We start from the raw sequence: 16,284 nt of genomic DNA, 5'->3' as shown, positions 1-16,284 counted from the left end.
TTACACTACTTGGATTTGATTCACTTGAACAAAGAATCTTTCGAAAGCAGTCTCTCTAGCTTCATAAAGTAATAGCAAAATCTGCATAACACTCTACCTTCCTTAAATTGCTTAATGAGATATCACTGATATATTGTTATTGTTATATCGCAAATAAATTTAAATTTAATTGAGTCTTAATACATATCGAAAGTGAGATAAATAAGGGTAGGAGATGCAAGTGGTGATGATAGGAGGTGACAATCACGTGTGAGGCAACATGACAATGTGTGGGTCGCGCCCACTGTATAGAGCTGAGTAATTTCGCCAAGTGTTTTATTCAGCCAACACATATTCACCAATTAAAAACTACTTACTAAATTCTTTTTTTATGACTTTTATATATATATTTTTAGCGCGTTACGCGGTTTAGCAGACTTTCATATACTATACTATATATATGGGTCTTCTGCAAATGTTACTTTGTTTTTGTGGATCAGCATGACCTGAAAAATGTCACTTATTTTACCATCACTTTTACCTAGGCACCTCTCTCTGGACGCACACGTGACTTTCCTAATCTCGTCCGTATAATATATAAATATATCATTTAATTTAATATTTATATGTTATTAAATTTTTCGTGTTCATGAATAGGAAGTTAAATTTATATAGAATTAAACAAGTAGACATATCATAATATACATAGGATATTACGTTTATGTGGGATGTCATGTACGTAGGACGGATGCATCCACTTGTTTAATTTTATATAAATTTAAGTGTTTGCTTGTGCACTGTCAAAGTTGAATGACATAAATAGCAGATTAAATCAAGGTTAAAGAATATGCTTATGTATTATGTCGAAAAAATATTATATCCAAACAATTCTATAATGTTGAAATTTCTTGCGCCGTAGATGCCTTTGTTGGGTTTTAGATACTGTATGAAATGGCAATGATGGAAGATTTCAAATGACAAATTTGAAAATGGAGGGAAATGAAAAAAAAAATCCTTTTTACAAGAGACTTTGTCTCTTAATTCGTAAGGAAAAACAAGACCAACTAGGGTGTTGAAATTTTGAATATTCTCTATGCATTACCAAGTAAGTTTGAAGGGTGATTTGGTTGTTATTTGCGTTTATTGAATATCAATGTGTGATCAATCAGACTAAGATAAGATTGGAAATAATTATATTTGTCAAAAAGTGCAAATAGCACATATTGAAAATTTAATGTGAAAATCTAGTTTAAAATGAACTGTATATAGATGCATCGGTCCATAAGTATAAAATTATAGCAAGTAAAAATTGTTTTTTTTTTTTAAAAAAAAAAAACTAAAATCACATAGAAAGAAATGACCAAGACCTTTAAATGCTTCAATCTAGTCAGATAGTAACATCGAATACATGAATATGATAAATTTATTTCGAGAGAAACGAGTAAATTCAAGGTTGGTATTTGAGTATTTTATAATTTTAGATAGAATTTAATTGTAGTGGTGTATTAAATTTAATTAACAGAAAGTATGTGTATCACATAGAATAGTGTATCTAATTAATGATATTCTCGTTTCATTAATTTCCTCTAAAAAGAAAAGAATTAAATTAAAACAAAAAATAAATAAGGAGTTGTTGAGTAATCATCCAATGCATTTCATCTAACGCGTTTAAAAAATAAGTTAAAGTGCATGTACTTGTGGAAAAATAATTAAAGGATGATTAATTAATTAACCTTAAAAACAAATTAATAATAATTGAGGAATTAGTGGATTTATTTTGGTTAGTGAATGATGATTTCCACTAGAAAAAAAGGAATAAGATGATAGATGGGATTTGTGATTTCGATTCCTCCTTAAAATAATGAAAAAGAAATGATTAACTTTCTGTCATTGCCACTTCATAGATGTGTTCGAGTCATGAATTTGATAGCATTTGCACGATTAATTGTCTTGCACAACACTAAATTAGTACCGTTTGTATTTCATATGTGATTTACAATCTATTATACTAAAATAAAATTTTATCGTAGCACATTTAAAGGATAGTCAAGACGAATTTCCTTTATCGTCTAAAAACACTTTTGTCATGTGTATCCAATATAAGACCCTTTTAGGAGTTTGGGGAAATGAAATCTCATGATTGGATAGTGATAAAGATTTTTTATACTCAAAAAGATGTTTTATTATTAATCAAAAGTCTTTTATTTTTAATAATGAGTCTAGAGTTCGAGTCTTAAATATAAAATTGTCTTTGTTAGAAAAGATTTTACCTTTGATTTGAATTTTCTTAACGTGAATTTAAGTTTAATTAAATTCTAAACCTCAATATAAATAATAAATATTGCGGGATGAGACTATTCCACCCTTAATCAGAGTTATCAAGTTTGAATTTGAATATATAAAAATTCAAATAAATTTTGCAGTGCACGCATTTAATCGGAGCTAAAAAAATAAATTTATCGAATGAGAAACCAAAAAAGAAATCTGATTCTCTTTCCAAGTTACACTAGCAACCAGCCAAATGATCTAATTCTTAGGCAACTTTTTCCCTTTTATTCCTCTTTTTCTTTAATCTGCATTTTTACTGATTATGACCAAATACATGTCATTCTTCCTAATGTTTATCAAATATAATATTTTTCTGGATTCCCACAATTAAAACCCTTTATCACAGAATAAAATATTAATAAACTTTTCTAGAATAACTATTCAAGTATTTGTGAACTTTAGAGTATTTTCTAATTATACAATAATAAAAGAAATTCAATGATTTTCATAGTACAATATGGAAATACTATGTATTTATGGGTCGTTTAATAACTGGTTAAAGTTACATATGGATTTATATAATTGAATTTATGTATTATTTTATATAAGTATAAATTATTTAGAATTTAATATAAATTATTTAGAATTTAATTATTCAAATATTCTACCTTCTATTTTACATAAAATAATACTCTATAGATTTCTTCATAATTTATATATGCATTAATCATGCAAATTTCTAAATTGAAAATCAAACATCGTATTAATTTTATACATAATAACTTACCTCCTAATCAACTACTAAATATAATATTACGTACGCTAAATTTAATATCTACGTAACTCACCAGCCATCAAAATACCCCTAACATCAACTAAATAGTTGGATCTTTTTCAGAATTCTCTTCTGAGCTATAAAGGTGGGAATGAGACCTCATAGTCATAGCTAGGAACTTATGGGCTTTTCTAAGTTATTTTTCTATTTATCATTTCAATTAATTGTTGTAAGTTAGGAAAGTTCATGAAAAACGATTTAGGCTGACTAAAAATAGGTTAAATAAAAACGAATCAAAATTCAACTTGTTCATATATCATGAGTCGTCAAAAAAGAATTGCTTATTAAAATTATATCAACTCATATTTATGAATTTTCCTTCAAATTAAATGGACGGATTGAAGATGAATTAACTATACACGAGTCATGTGGAATTGGACAATTTCGAATTGAATTATTTATCACCACAAAATTCTAGTCTAACCTTTACACGTCTACATGTCCTTATCCATCTAAATAAAGCTACGAATGGTCACTCTTGGATATTATAGTAGGAAAATGAAGCTCCAAAAGTCACCATAAATTACAATTTTTTCAATCAAGATTTTGGAATAGGGAAAGTGACCTACGTTCATAATTTTACACGTGCAAATAAAAAGGTTTATAACATTTATCACGAATGTTCATGTCATCACGTATGTCGATGATCATTAATTAAACTTCCTTAGTTAGAAAATTATAGTGTATTAGATAAATTCTATAATGAATTATATATGTAGGGTTGCACGTATATAACTTGGTGTATCTCATTACCAGAAGAAAAATATTTTTAGGTTAATTATATATTATAAGTTTGATTTCAAGCTAGGATATTGGCGGGTCAAGTATTTAAATAAGTGGACTTAGAAAAAAAAAAACATGACAAGGAAATTTAAAAACTTATGTATATGCAAATTGCAAAAGAAAATCATGTTTACCTGTATACATTATATAGTTTTCAACTAACCCCTCCAAAGCTCCAATTTTTTTTATTTTCTTGATAACTGAAATTCACAATCTTAAAATTAAAGGTAAACGATACTTTGTCTGGAGCCTACATTGGAGCTTCGACTAAATCTGATCGGGCACTGCAGGCCCATTCGGGGGTGGCGCTCCCAACAAAATTTTCTCCATACCCAATGCTCGAACTCAAGACCTCTGGTTAAGGGTGAAACACTCCCACCAGTGCACCACAACCTACGTTGGTGGTGAACGATACTTAACATTTATCCATAGCACATAAGCTAAGAATAAAAGCCAGGAAAAGTTCACGTTGACTGTTTACCTACCTAGGTTCATGCACTTGAAGACAATCCATAGACTATATTTTATAAGTAAATGTTGTTACATTATTAAAAAGTAGAATGGATAATTTTTTATATTCTTATTCAGAAATTTCAAATTTGAATTATAAAAATACAAACAATCCTAATAGAAAATGTTTTTATTCCAGGGGAATTCAGATTAATCAAACTACCAAACACAAACACATGTGAAAAGCTAAACAAAAATGGCGATAAAATATGGTACTATTATAATGGAGGCTTGATGAATAAGATATTTGGAGAATTAATAATTGTTAGTCCATAAAAGAATATGAAAGTGATGTAAGTACGCCTTTAAAAATATTATAAAATGCTAATATTATTATTTCGATCTAGGACCATGTAATTTATATTCGTTGTGAAACAATTTTTTTTATTTTATTTTTTTGTTTTGTTTAAGACTTATATATTGCAATTAGGGGGAAATGAACATGTAACACATGGGAAAAAAAAGAAAAAGAAAAAAAGACGGTAACTCCAATTAACACCATGTGTTCTCACTTTGCATCACTAATTTGGGCCCTCTGAGATATAGTACAGTTTAGACCCCACTAAGTTTATGTTCCGACCAACACTTAAATAAATATTCTAACGAGTCTGTTTGGATGGACTTATAGCGTATGTCTCTTAAGTTAAAAATTTCTAATATATGACTTTTTGGGTTATTTTAGTTTTAAAATATTTTTTGACGTATTCCTCGTCATTAAACAAGTTTTTTTTAAAAATAAATTAAGAGTAAAAATAACAAAGATTCAACAAGAAAAGAAACTCAAACAATTTTTTATATATAAAAGAATAGGTTTTTCGGCGTGCCTTTAAAAGAAGGCAAAATATGTATATAGGTGGAGTTATAGCAACCACAAGATAACGATGTAAGATGTAACATCTAAAACAAGTACTAATAATTTTGTTGAGTTAGATATCATGTATAAATCACATCAATCCTTCTTTCATGTGAATCTACTTACTAGTTCTTTGGAAGATTAATAAAACACAAACTCTTTATTACGTGAAAGGAAAAAAATTGTCTTTATCAAATGATGGAGATCTTAGGTTTTGAGATAGCATATAACTTTTTTTAAAAAATAAATTCCATCACAACCCCTTGATCAAAATCAGAAATGAATTCATGATTTGAATTATACACATTTAATCTACATATATAAGGTTTACTTCGAAAAAATAAAATCTCTCTAATAGTTTATAATATCACACTTATTTTGGTTTTCTCTTTTTTATAATTTGTAGAATATTGATTTTTCTAATAGGTGTACCTATTAGGAATATTTTGTGGTCAATATGCAAAGTCTTAAGATTATATGTCGTCCTTTTCAAAGTTTAAGAAAGTAGAATTGAAATTCTTATAATATTCTTAAGTTTAAAACTATATCATAAAAGTTTTATGTGGCCTTTATCATTTATACTTGTAAAAAGTACTCAAGGTGTAAATGAAATTAACCAGTTTCTTGGGTAATACCAACAACAAGATACAAGAAAAAGAGTGTTCTCTAAATTTAAGCAACCATGATGGGCTTTATTATTACTATTAGAGGTGGCAATTGCGTGGTTTGGATTGAAATGTGGCAGGTCAAAATAGATCAAATTATCAAATAGCGGGGTCAATATGAAATTAACGAGTTTTTTGGGTAATATCAACAGGCAGATAAAAGAAAAGGAGTAATATTCTCCAAATTTAAGCAACCACAATGGGCTTTATTTTTTCCACTAGAGGTGGCAATTGATCGATTTGGAGAAATGTATCAAGTCAAAATTGGCCAAATTGTCAAAAGAGCGGGTTATTAACCCATTCAAATTTTGATGGAAAAATTAGAGAAATCCCACCTTTTAGTTTACTTATTACCATTATCCCCTATAGTTTTACAAATCTCTAAAATCCCTCATTTTTGCGCATCAGATTAGTGTATCATGTATAAAATGTACATCAGATTAGTGTATTATGTATAAAATGTAATGTATCTTACTTAACGATTAATGTATCTCGCGCATCAGATTAATGTATCGGCGCTTATATTATTGTATCCGTTTGAGGGATTTCTGTAATTATAAACTTTTAAGGGATAAATTATAATTTTACCTTAAAAGTGTGATTTCTATAATTTGCCAATTTTGATTGGGTAAAAATAACCGGGTCAAGATGGACTATTCAATGGATCATAGCTCACACCGTCCAACTGGACAGGTTGTACGTGGTCATTTGGACCCAACGTAAAGCTTAGAGGGTGTTAGGTGAAGTTAAAAGGCCTAATTTGATCCCAAATGCAACAATCAATTGGGGAAGCCCAAATATTAATTTCATAGTTGTTCAATTTAATAGAAACATTATTAAACAGATATAGAATGAATATTATAAAATTAAAAAGTCTTAAAAATTAAACACTCAAAATTGAATGTTTTTTTTTTTATAAATCAAATAATTAAAAATTAGTTCTGTTGCGTGTCCGAGTAGGTAACCTAGAAATTAAAGATTATAGGTAACCTGCAAGAGAAAATAGCAACACTATTTATATATTGCCAGCGTGTATAATTTAAATCTCCAAAACAATTTAGACAAAAAAATTCAATAGTACTTAGGAGGAGGGAAAATGGAGATCTATGGAGTGGAATTAGAAACATTGTATTTCTATATTATTAGAAAAGAAAAGCAGTAAGGAAAGAAAAAGAGAAAATAGAGTCGTAAAATTCCCGGTCTAATGTGGAATGGTCGAGATCCCTTTAGACTTGACTCTTAATTAGAGAGTCTCGATTTTGAGTTTCTTGAAAAAATATCATATTGAGAGTGTCGTCCCTAGAAATAAGTTGCACTGCACGTCTGTACGAATCCTAATTTAGTCAGTCTCTAATACAAATATTGAACACAAACCCCACTCCATTGCACGTGCTTGCATGTGTTGATAGCATGTTTCTTGGATCACAAAATGGGAGCATCTTTGCTTACAATGATCAATGATTATATCATTCTTTTTCCCTTTTTCCTTTTTAGTTTTAAAACTAAATGATATATAAATAAAATAATTACCTATAGAAAATCTGATAGATAATTTGATAGTATAAAGAAAATTATATAATTCAAACTCATATCCAATGATAGAACTATTAAAGCAAAATAAAATCAGAGCAACCGTTATAACTTACAACTAAAACTAATAAAACTAACATGTTCAATTTAATTCGATTTGCACGTTTAGTAAATTAACTTAATTAATGAATTTCACATAATCAACTTAAACCCAACTACAAATTGCTTTTTCACCTTATTATAAAACATATAATTTTTATCTTCCACCCAGTATTTCTTACCCATAGCGGATCAATCCGAAGTAAAAAAGCTATCACATTCGTTTCATTTTATTCTACTCCTATATTAATATATTCATATCGATCAATATAAGTTAATTAATACGAGACGAAGCGATTAATTTATAAATGGGATAGTGCAAGAATCCGCGTTACGACATTTAAGGGTATGCGGCGGAATTTGGGCGTTGGCTCTAATTTTGGTCTCCTCTTTATGAAACAGTGATGACATTTTTCTAATTCCCCTTTTAAAATTATTTTTTCTGCTTTTGTTGCTTTAATAAAATCATATATTATATGATAGAGGGACATATTGCGTCAAAACATTCTACTGTTTTGTAGCATTCTTCTATGTACCATTAATGACCTGATTTTTTAAAATCTGGTTGACGTTTATACGCCACCTCTCTGCTTAATGTGAAGTTACCAATCTACCCTCCCTTTCATTTTTAATTTATTTAAAGAGTGTTTGACTATAGTTTTTTTTTTTTTTGAAGTTGAACTTTAGAAAAAAACGCTTGATCATAAAATTTTGGTATTCAAGCTGAAGTTGAATTTAGAATATTCAAGAATTTTAAAATGTATTTTCACTTTAAATTACTCATAAAAAGTCTAAAATAGCTTCAATTTAAATGCATGATCAAACACAACTCCATTTTTTAATATTTTTTTTTTCAAATTTCATAATGAAACATGGTGAAACACTTATTTATACTCTTTTTGTTTCATTTGTTTGTTCTATTTTCCTTTTTAGCCCGTTGAAAAAAGAATAACTCTTTTTTTTTTGACAACTCTTTAGTTTCAATATTCCATGTAACATACTTGACAATTGATAACACTAAATTAAAAGACATTTTGATATATTTTTAATTTAAGATTACAAAATCTTAAAGTTTTTTTTTTGACTTTCTTAAATTATATACCAAATTAAAACAGAATAAACAAATTGAAACCGACATAGTATAAATTTGTAGTTGGGCATTTTATGAGTTAGATGTTGAATTCATGAATCTTGAAGAATGAGAGTGTGTATGTGATGTGACTTTCCTGCACGTCTTTAGATCCAATGAAATCTTTTTATTATCATCAACCACGTTTTCCTCTCTACTCAAAATTATTATTAATGTTAAAAAGTAAATGGATAAACAAAAAGTTGCAATATATCCACATGCAATATCTTTAATCTCAACACATCTATGCATTTTCTCTCTTATAATTTCTTGTTTTTTTTACGACGTGTGTATTCAGTATATCAACATGCAACTTAATTTTATTAATTTTAAGATCTATGCTTATATTTCAGTGTATATATGTATTCTTAATTCCCCCTAGATATATTATAATTTATACATGTATTTATAATTACCTGTCACAAATTAAGAGTTGGATGAAGGCTATTATTAAGCATTTAAACTAACTTCTTGAACACACAAAAGCCTAAAACCAACTACTACTATATTATTTTTTATATATAAAAGACTATCGGAGATCATGAAAAGACACACACATATATATATATAAAGGAAATTTGTGTTATACAATGATAAAACAAACGAATTGATTAATCAAATCATCCGTTGTACTTATATCTCAATCCACGAAAGTCATATAAAAGAGTAATATTCTAATATATGTTTATGACATGTTATTTACGAACACAAATTCTTCATTTATTCTTAAACTTTGTATTCACTCAAATGGATTCACATAGATTGAGAAACGGATAGAATAAATACTTAGATATATAAGTTCTAGGTTAAAAATCTAATCTCATGGTCAACTTCTTAGTTTAGACAAATTAAGATTAGGAAAAAACAACCAATCAGTACTAAACACACATATGACGTATAGAGTTGGAAAATGGAAAATTAGAATAATAAAATGAAGCTATGGCATAACTCTATCTATGTAAGCACATTCACATTGCTGATCTTATGTCGAGTGTCAAGCAGAAATAACATTGCTATCCTATAAATATTAGAACATATAAAATTACATACATATTTTCCTTCTTAAGCTGGCTACTTATAAAATTACACAGAATTTATTATTATAATTGAAAATATAGTTATCACATCCCCAATTTTTTATTTTTTTTAATATATATATGGAAGTCGTACTCAAACATGGTCCAACGTGGTAGCTGTTAAATGGATGCCATATCTTGTCTTGTTTGAAATTAATGTCTTTCAATTTTTATATATCAAATTCAACTTGGTTGGGTTAGGTTGACAGTTGATTACTGCAATGACTATTTCTTCCAAACTCATAAACCTTCTATATCTACACTTTATTTATTTTTTATTTTTACTATTTCATTTCCATTTTTTTTAAAAAGGACTATAGTTCTAATTAAGTAATTGGAAATGCAGATTAAGAGTCCTAATAAGTCAGACCAAACACTCTTATCACTCATAATAGTACCATTGAGTTGCTATAATCACCCCCCTAAAGATTCTGGCTAATTAAGCATTCATACCTTGATCAAATCAACTTACAACAAGTAATATCGTCTTGTGTACGATAAATATCAAAGCGCTTATAAGTTAAAATAGTCAAATGTATTATGTACGACTAATCTCACTATTTTTGTACAAGTGGAGTCTATTGGTTTTTATGTTTTTTACCACTAAATTATAATGTTTATGCGTATATAGGTTAAAAATAGAATTAAACCTTGTAGGTTCATGTCGATTGGTTGGTTAATTTTGTACTTTATTAGTACGGCTTTGATACTTCATATTTGAACTTATGTACCAATTATTTGAAGATATTTTAAGGAAGACTTATGGTATGATGTTTGATAATTTTTAGATAAATGGGTTGGTGAGAGTTGACACTTGACATGACTTAATGTAATTTTTGATAGTACGTATGGGTTTATTTTACCAAAGCAATAAATAGACAAGGATTAATCGTATTAAATTTGGTCAACGGAAGTCATTTGCTGGAATTAGAGATATACATTTAAGTTTAATAATAATATTATAAAATTTTAAGATATTTTTATGAAGCCAAAGGTGGAGCTGATTTAAATTATGTATTATATTTTAAAAATTGTGAAATATGTACAAATTGTAAACAAAAGTAAGATAATGAAACATATAGTAAACAAAAGCAGAAAAAACGAGTCGAAATGTTGAGAAGAAAGGGAACTACTTTGCTGCTTGTTTTGTGCTCTACAACTGCAGATTTTATATAACAAATACATAACGTTTGAAGCTAAAAAAACTGGAACCACTAACTCCTAAAAAATAGGAAGTAAAGCCATGATAAACTACTCCCTAAAGACTAGGACAAAGCTGAAATAACTTGACCTTATTTGCTAATAGGATTCTATGTAACGAACTATTTTTCTAACACCCTCCCTTAAACTGAAAGCATGTAAGCTTCAGTTTAACTTCAGCTTCTTGAAATCTTCCATAGTGCCGATACCCATTGACCTCCTCAAATTTTGAAAAGGGAGAAATCTCAGAGGTTTGGTAAAAATGTCGGCCAACTGATCTTCACTTCGGTAGTACTGCAACTCTATTGTTCTTTCATTATTGACATCTCGCAGGAAATAATACTTCACATCAATGTGTTTGCTTCTTCCATGGTTCACAGGATTCTTTGACAACTTGATGGCTGAATTGTTGTCGCAAAATATTATAGTGGCTCTTATTGTCTTGAACTGTAGCTCTTCAAGGATTCTCCTAAGCCAAATAGCTTGACAAGCACAAGATGTAGCAGCAATAAATTCAGCTTCTGTACTTGATAATGTGATAATTGTTTGGTTTTTAGAGGACCACGACACAACCCTTGCACCTAGCATAAACACATAACCCGAAGTACTCTTTCTATCATCTTGATCTCCAGCATAATCACTATCAGTAAAGCCAACCAAATCTGACTTTTCTTCTTTCATGTAGAAAATTCCAAAATCTTTGGTTCCTTGTAGGTAACGCAGAATTCTCTTCGCAGCTAGGAGATGCATTTCAGTCGGGCACTCCATATATCTACTTGCAAGACTAACAACATACATGATGTCTGGTCTTGTAGCAGTTAGATACATTAAACTATCGATAATTTGCTTGTAAAATGTGCTATCCACCTTCTTTCCGCTCCCAGCTTTGTTAAGTTTCAAACCAAACTCAACTGGAATGTTGGCTGGATTGCAATTCTGCATCTCAAACCTATTTAAATTTCTCGCACATACTTCTTTTGAGAAACAAATATTCTTTCATCAGATTGCACCACTTCTAAACCAAGAAAATAATGTATCTTACAAAGATCGGACATCTCGAGTTCATTCATCATACACTTCTTGAATTCATCAAACATGACACTACCATTCTCCGTGAATATAAAATCGTCAACATATAAGCAAGTAATGAGCATTTTTCCGTTCTCCCCAATTTTCACAAAAAACGTTTACTCATATGGACACTTTTGAAAACCCATTTTCAGATAATATGCCTTAATGCGGCTATACCAATCTCGTGGAGCTTGTTTTAGTCCATAAAAGAGCTTTTTTTTAATTGATAAACCCTGTGCTCATTACCAATCTTAACATAACCAGGAGGTTGTTCGATAAATACCTCTTCCTCCAAGTATCCATGTAAGAAAGCTGATTTGACATCTAATTGAAATACATGCCACAAATTTTGTGGCGCTAACACAATTAGCATTTTGATAGTATCGTGCCTTGCAACTGGAGCAAAAACTTCAGCGTAGTCCACACCGTACTCCTGCTTATATCCCTTAGCCACCAACTGTGCCTTATACTCATCAATTTCACCATTTTCTTTTAGTTTCGTCTTATAGACCTATTTGACACCAATGGGTTTTTGCTTCCTTGGAAGATCAACAAGCTCCCAAGTATCGTTCTTTTCAATAGCTTCTATTTCAGCATCCATCGCTTTTCTCCATTTTTCTTCTCTGATAGCACTCTCAAAACTTGTTGGGTCGCAGTCTGAAAATAATGCAAAATGAGTAATTGCATCATTATTAACAATATTAATTCCTTTTACCTCATAATCCACTATTCATGCGGACTTTCTACGAACACGACGAAGAAATTGAGTTGCTGCATCAGTTTCTTCTAGAGCTGCTAGTAAAGATTCAGCAGTTGTTGAAATTTCAGCAGGAGCTAATGGAATTTCAGCCGCTGCAGGAGCTGAGTTCTCTGCAGTTTCAAGCATTGCAACTGCTTCTTCGACTCCAATATCAAATACAAATGGAGTAGATTGCTGCATACTCCAGTCCGAAGTACTTTCTTCATAAAAAATGACATCTCTACTGATTAAGATTTTCTTCGTCCATGGATTAAATAATTTATACGCCTTAGATGCTTCACTAACACCCACAAAGATACACTTTTCGCTTTTGTCATCAAGCTTCTTCATTTTCTCGTCTGAAATATGTGCATATGCAATGCAACCAAAAGTTTGAAAATGATCTACAGATGGTTTTCTTTCACTCCAAGCCTCCTCCGGCGTCAAGTTTTGAACAACAAACGTTGGACTTCTATTCAATACATGAACACTTTAATTTATCGCTTTCGGCCAGAAGGTCTTTTTCATTCTTCCTCTTGCTAGCAACCTTCGTACCATATTGAGAATGGTTCTATTCTTTCTCTCCGATACACCATTTTGTTATGGTGTATAAGCAGTGGTAAGCTCTCTTCGAATTTCATTAGATTCACAAAAATCATTAAAGACTTTTGAGCAATACTCGCCACCACGATCAGTTCGAAGAGTCTTTATGGACTTTCCAATTTCATTTTCTACATGAGCTTTGAAGGTTTTAAACACTCCAAAAGCTTTTGATTTTTCCTGCAAAAAATACACCAAAGTTTTTCGAGAGTAATCATCTGTAAAGGTAATGAAATACCTTTTATCTCCATTAGAAATCAGTCGAATTAGGCCACAAATAGCTGAATGCACCAGTTCCAAAATAGTTTTTGCTCTCTACGACTTTCCTTTTGGAAATTGAGAACGATGTTGTTTGCCAACAACACATTCTTCACAAACTTGGGAGGGGATGAGAATTTTTGGAATTCCTACTACTATATTTTTCTGTTGGAGAGTTTTTAATCCACCAAAACTTAAGTGACCATACCTAAAATGCCACAATCAGGAAGAATCTTTCACTTCCGCCTTCAGACATGATTTAATACTCTCAATGTTCAAGAGAAATAACCTGTTTGAATTCATTTTCACAACAACAATAGCTCCTCTAGTAGGACTAGAAATCTCACAAACACCTTTTCCAATGAGAATAAAATACCCTTTCTCTTGCAACTGTCCAACACTCAATAAATTGCTTTTTAGAGCGAGAACATATAACACATTTGATATTATTTCTTCAAAATCATTCTTGGCTTTAATTTTAATATCACATTTTCCCATTGCATCCACAGTAAAACAATCACCAAAACTAACTTTAGAACGAAAGCCTTCATTTAAATAAGAAAAGCAAGACTTACTCCCACTCATGTGATTACTGCAACCTGTGTCCAGATACCAAACATCTTGCAAAGGTTCTTCATGTGCTTGTGTTGCCATCAACAAGGTCTCAGTTTCCTTACTTTCAACAAAATTTGACTTCTCGTCCTTCTCATTAGGTAACCTAGTATAACATTCGAATTGATAATGACCAACTTTATGACATCGATAACATTCTACCTTTGATTTGTCAAAATTCTTTCCTTGGCCTTTGTCGTAGTCATCATTGACCTTAAAATTTCTGCCTCCATCTTTGTTTCCATGGTCTCCTCTCCCTTTTCCTCTTCCTCTACCTCTACCTTTTCCTCTATAATTGGAAGGAATAGAAGTAGAAGCTTTCAGGGCCTGCTCTTCAGAAGTTGAATTGTGATTCATCTTTTGTTCATGCACTAGTAAGGAACTTTGCAATTCGTCAAGCGACAACTCATCTATATCTTTTGACTCTTCAATGGAGCAAACGACATAATCATACTTCGGCGTCAAAGAGCGTAGTATCTTCTCAACAATTATGACATCATTCATCTTCTCGCCATAGAATCGCATTTTGTTCCTGATCTCCATTGCTCTAGCACAATAACTCATTACAGACTCTCCTTTCTTCCTCTGTAAGGTCTCAAAATCCCTTCTCAAGGCTTGAAGCTGTGCACGCTTTACTCTGGTAGTGCCTTGATATTTTTTCTTCATAGAATCCCAAATATCCTTAGAAGTTTCTTTGCAAAGAATAGTTTCTAGGATGGGACGATCGATAGCCTGAAAGAGATAGTTCTTCGCTTTCAGATCTTTCAACTTTTTTGCTTCCAATTCTGCCTTTTGAGCATTCGTCAAAGTTTCGCCTTTCGCCGGAGTGTTGATCCCGTCCTCGACAATTGGCCAATACTCATTTGACCGTAAGAAATTCTCCATTAGCATGCTCCAATGGTCATAATGACCATCAAAGCGCGGAATCGCTGCTTGTACGAAAGTACTATTTGATGCCATGAGTTAAAACGAAAAGAGGAAAACAAAGTTTAGTTGCTGCTATTTTCTTTTCACTCTAGAATCACTGCTTCTTTCGTATTACTGCAGAATCTCACGCTGACTCTGATACCACTGTAAACAAAAGCAGGATAATGAAACAGATAGTAAACAAAAACAAAGAAAATGAGTCGAAACGTTGAGAAGAAAGGGAACTACTTTGCTGCTTTTTTTAGTGCTCTGCAACTGCAGATTTTATAAGACAAATACATAACGTTTGAAGCAAAAAATTGGAACCACTAACTCCTAAAAAATAGGAAGTAAAGCCATGATAAACTACTCTCCTAAAGACTAGGACAAAGCTGAAATAACTTGACTCTATATGCTAATAGGACTCTATGTAACAGACTATTTCTCTAACAAGCTTCCCTTCAAGCAAGATACCAAAACTCAATATCTTTTGAACTTGAATTCAACCTAACTCAATAAGACCCACTTGAAATTTCTTCAACGTTTCGAAACTTCCACATCCTTTAATGATAAAATTTTCTCTGCAACTCCAGATCACTTGAAATTTTGAACATAAATTCAGAAAAACACTAAAGAACAAAGATTTTTTAGAAATAACAACAAAAACACGAATCAAAGCAGATTTTTGAAATTTTAAGACTGATTTTCATTTTTTTTAATGTTTTTTTTTTAAAATATGGATGAGTTTTTTTTAACTCCATAAGTGATTTTAGAATTTTGATTTTTCCTTTAAAAAAATTAAAATTAATTACGTGGCCGAAATTTGAGGTGATTTCACGAAGAATTGAAGAAGTTGAAAATTTGGGAGTTATTGATGTTGTTCATGTGATCTTGGTGTTCTTGAGGAAGAAGAAGCAAAATAAGTACATTTGATCCAATACCCCAATTGAAAAGTGTTAAAAGTTGTTTGGAGTCTTGTTGAGTTAAAAAATGATTTTGCAAAAACCAAAGTTTAAATATAATGGAATGAATGAACACTTTCTCAAATGGTAATGGCATAGATAAGCTAAATTTTTAACGGATGCATAAATTAGAATTTTCTCAAAGTTTAATGGAATATTTGAGCCTTTTCCCAACTCGAAATTAAGAATTCATCAAACACCATGATGGG

The 16,284-nt window shown here is 30.6% G+C and overlaps 1 protein-coding gene across 1 annotated transcript; it reads right to left on the bottom strand.

The window, feature by feature from the left end:
* Nucleotides 1-13,817: 13,817 nt before the first annotated feature.
* LOC125877703 (uncharacterized) lies at nt 13,818-15,167 on the bottom strand. Its single transcript, XM_049558930.1, has one exon. The coding sequence runs from the start codon at nt 15,165-15,167 to the stop codon at nt 13,818-13,820; it is 1,350 nt and encodes a 449-aa protein (XP_049414887.1).
* Nucleotides 15,168-16,284: the final 1,117 nt, after the last annotated feature.

Source organism: Solanum stenotomum, chromosome 9 (genome assembly GCF_019186545.1).
Source record: "Solanum stenotomum isolate F172 chromosome 9, ASM1918654v1, whole genome shotgun sequence".
Lineage (NCBI taxonomy): Eukaryota > Viridiplantae > Streptophyta > Magnoliopsida > Solanales > Solanaceae > Solanum > Solanum stenotomum.
This window is presented reverse-complemented; position numbering and strand designations above follow the sequence as displayed.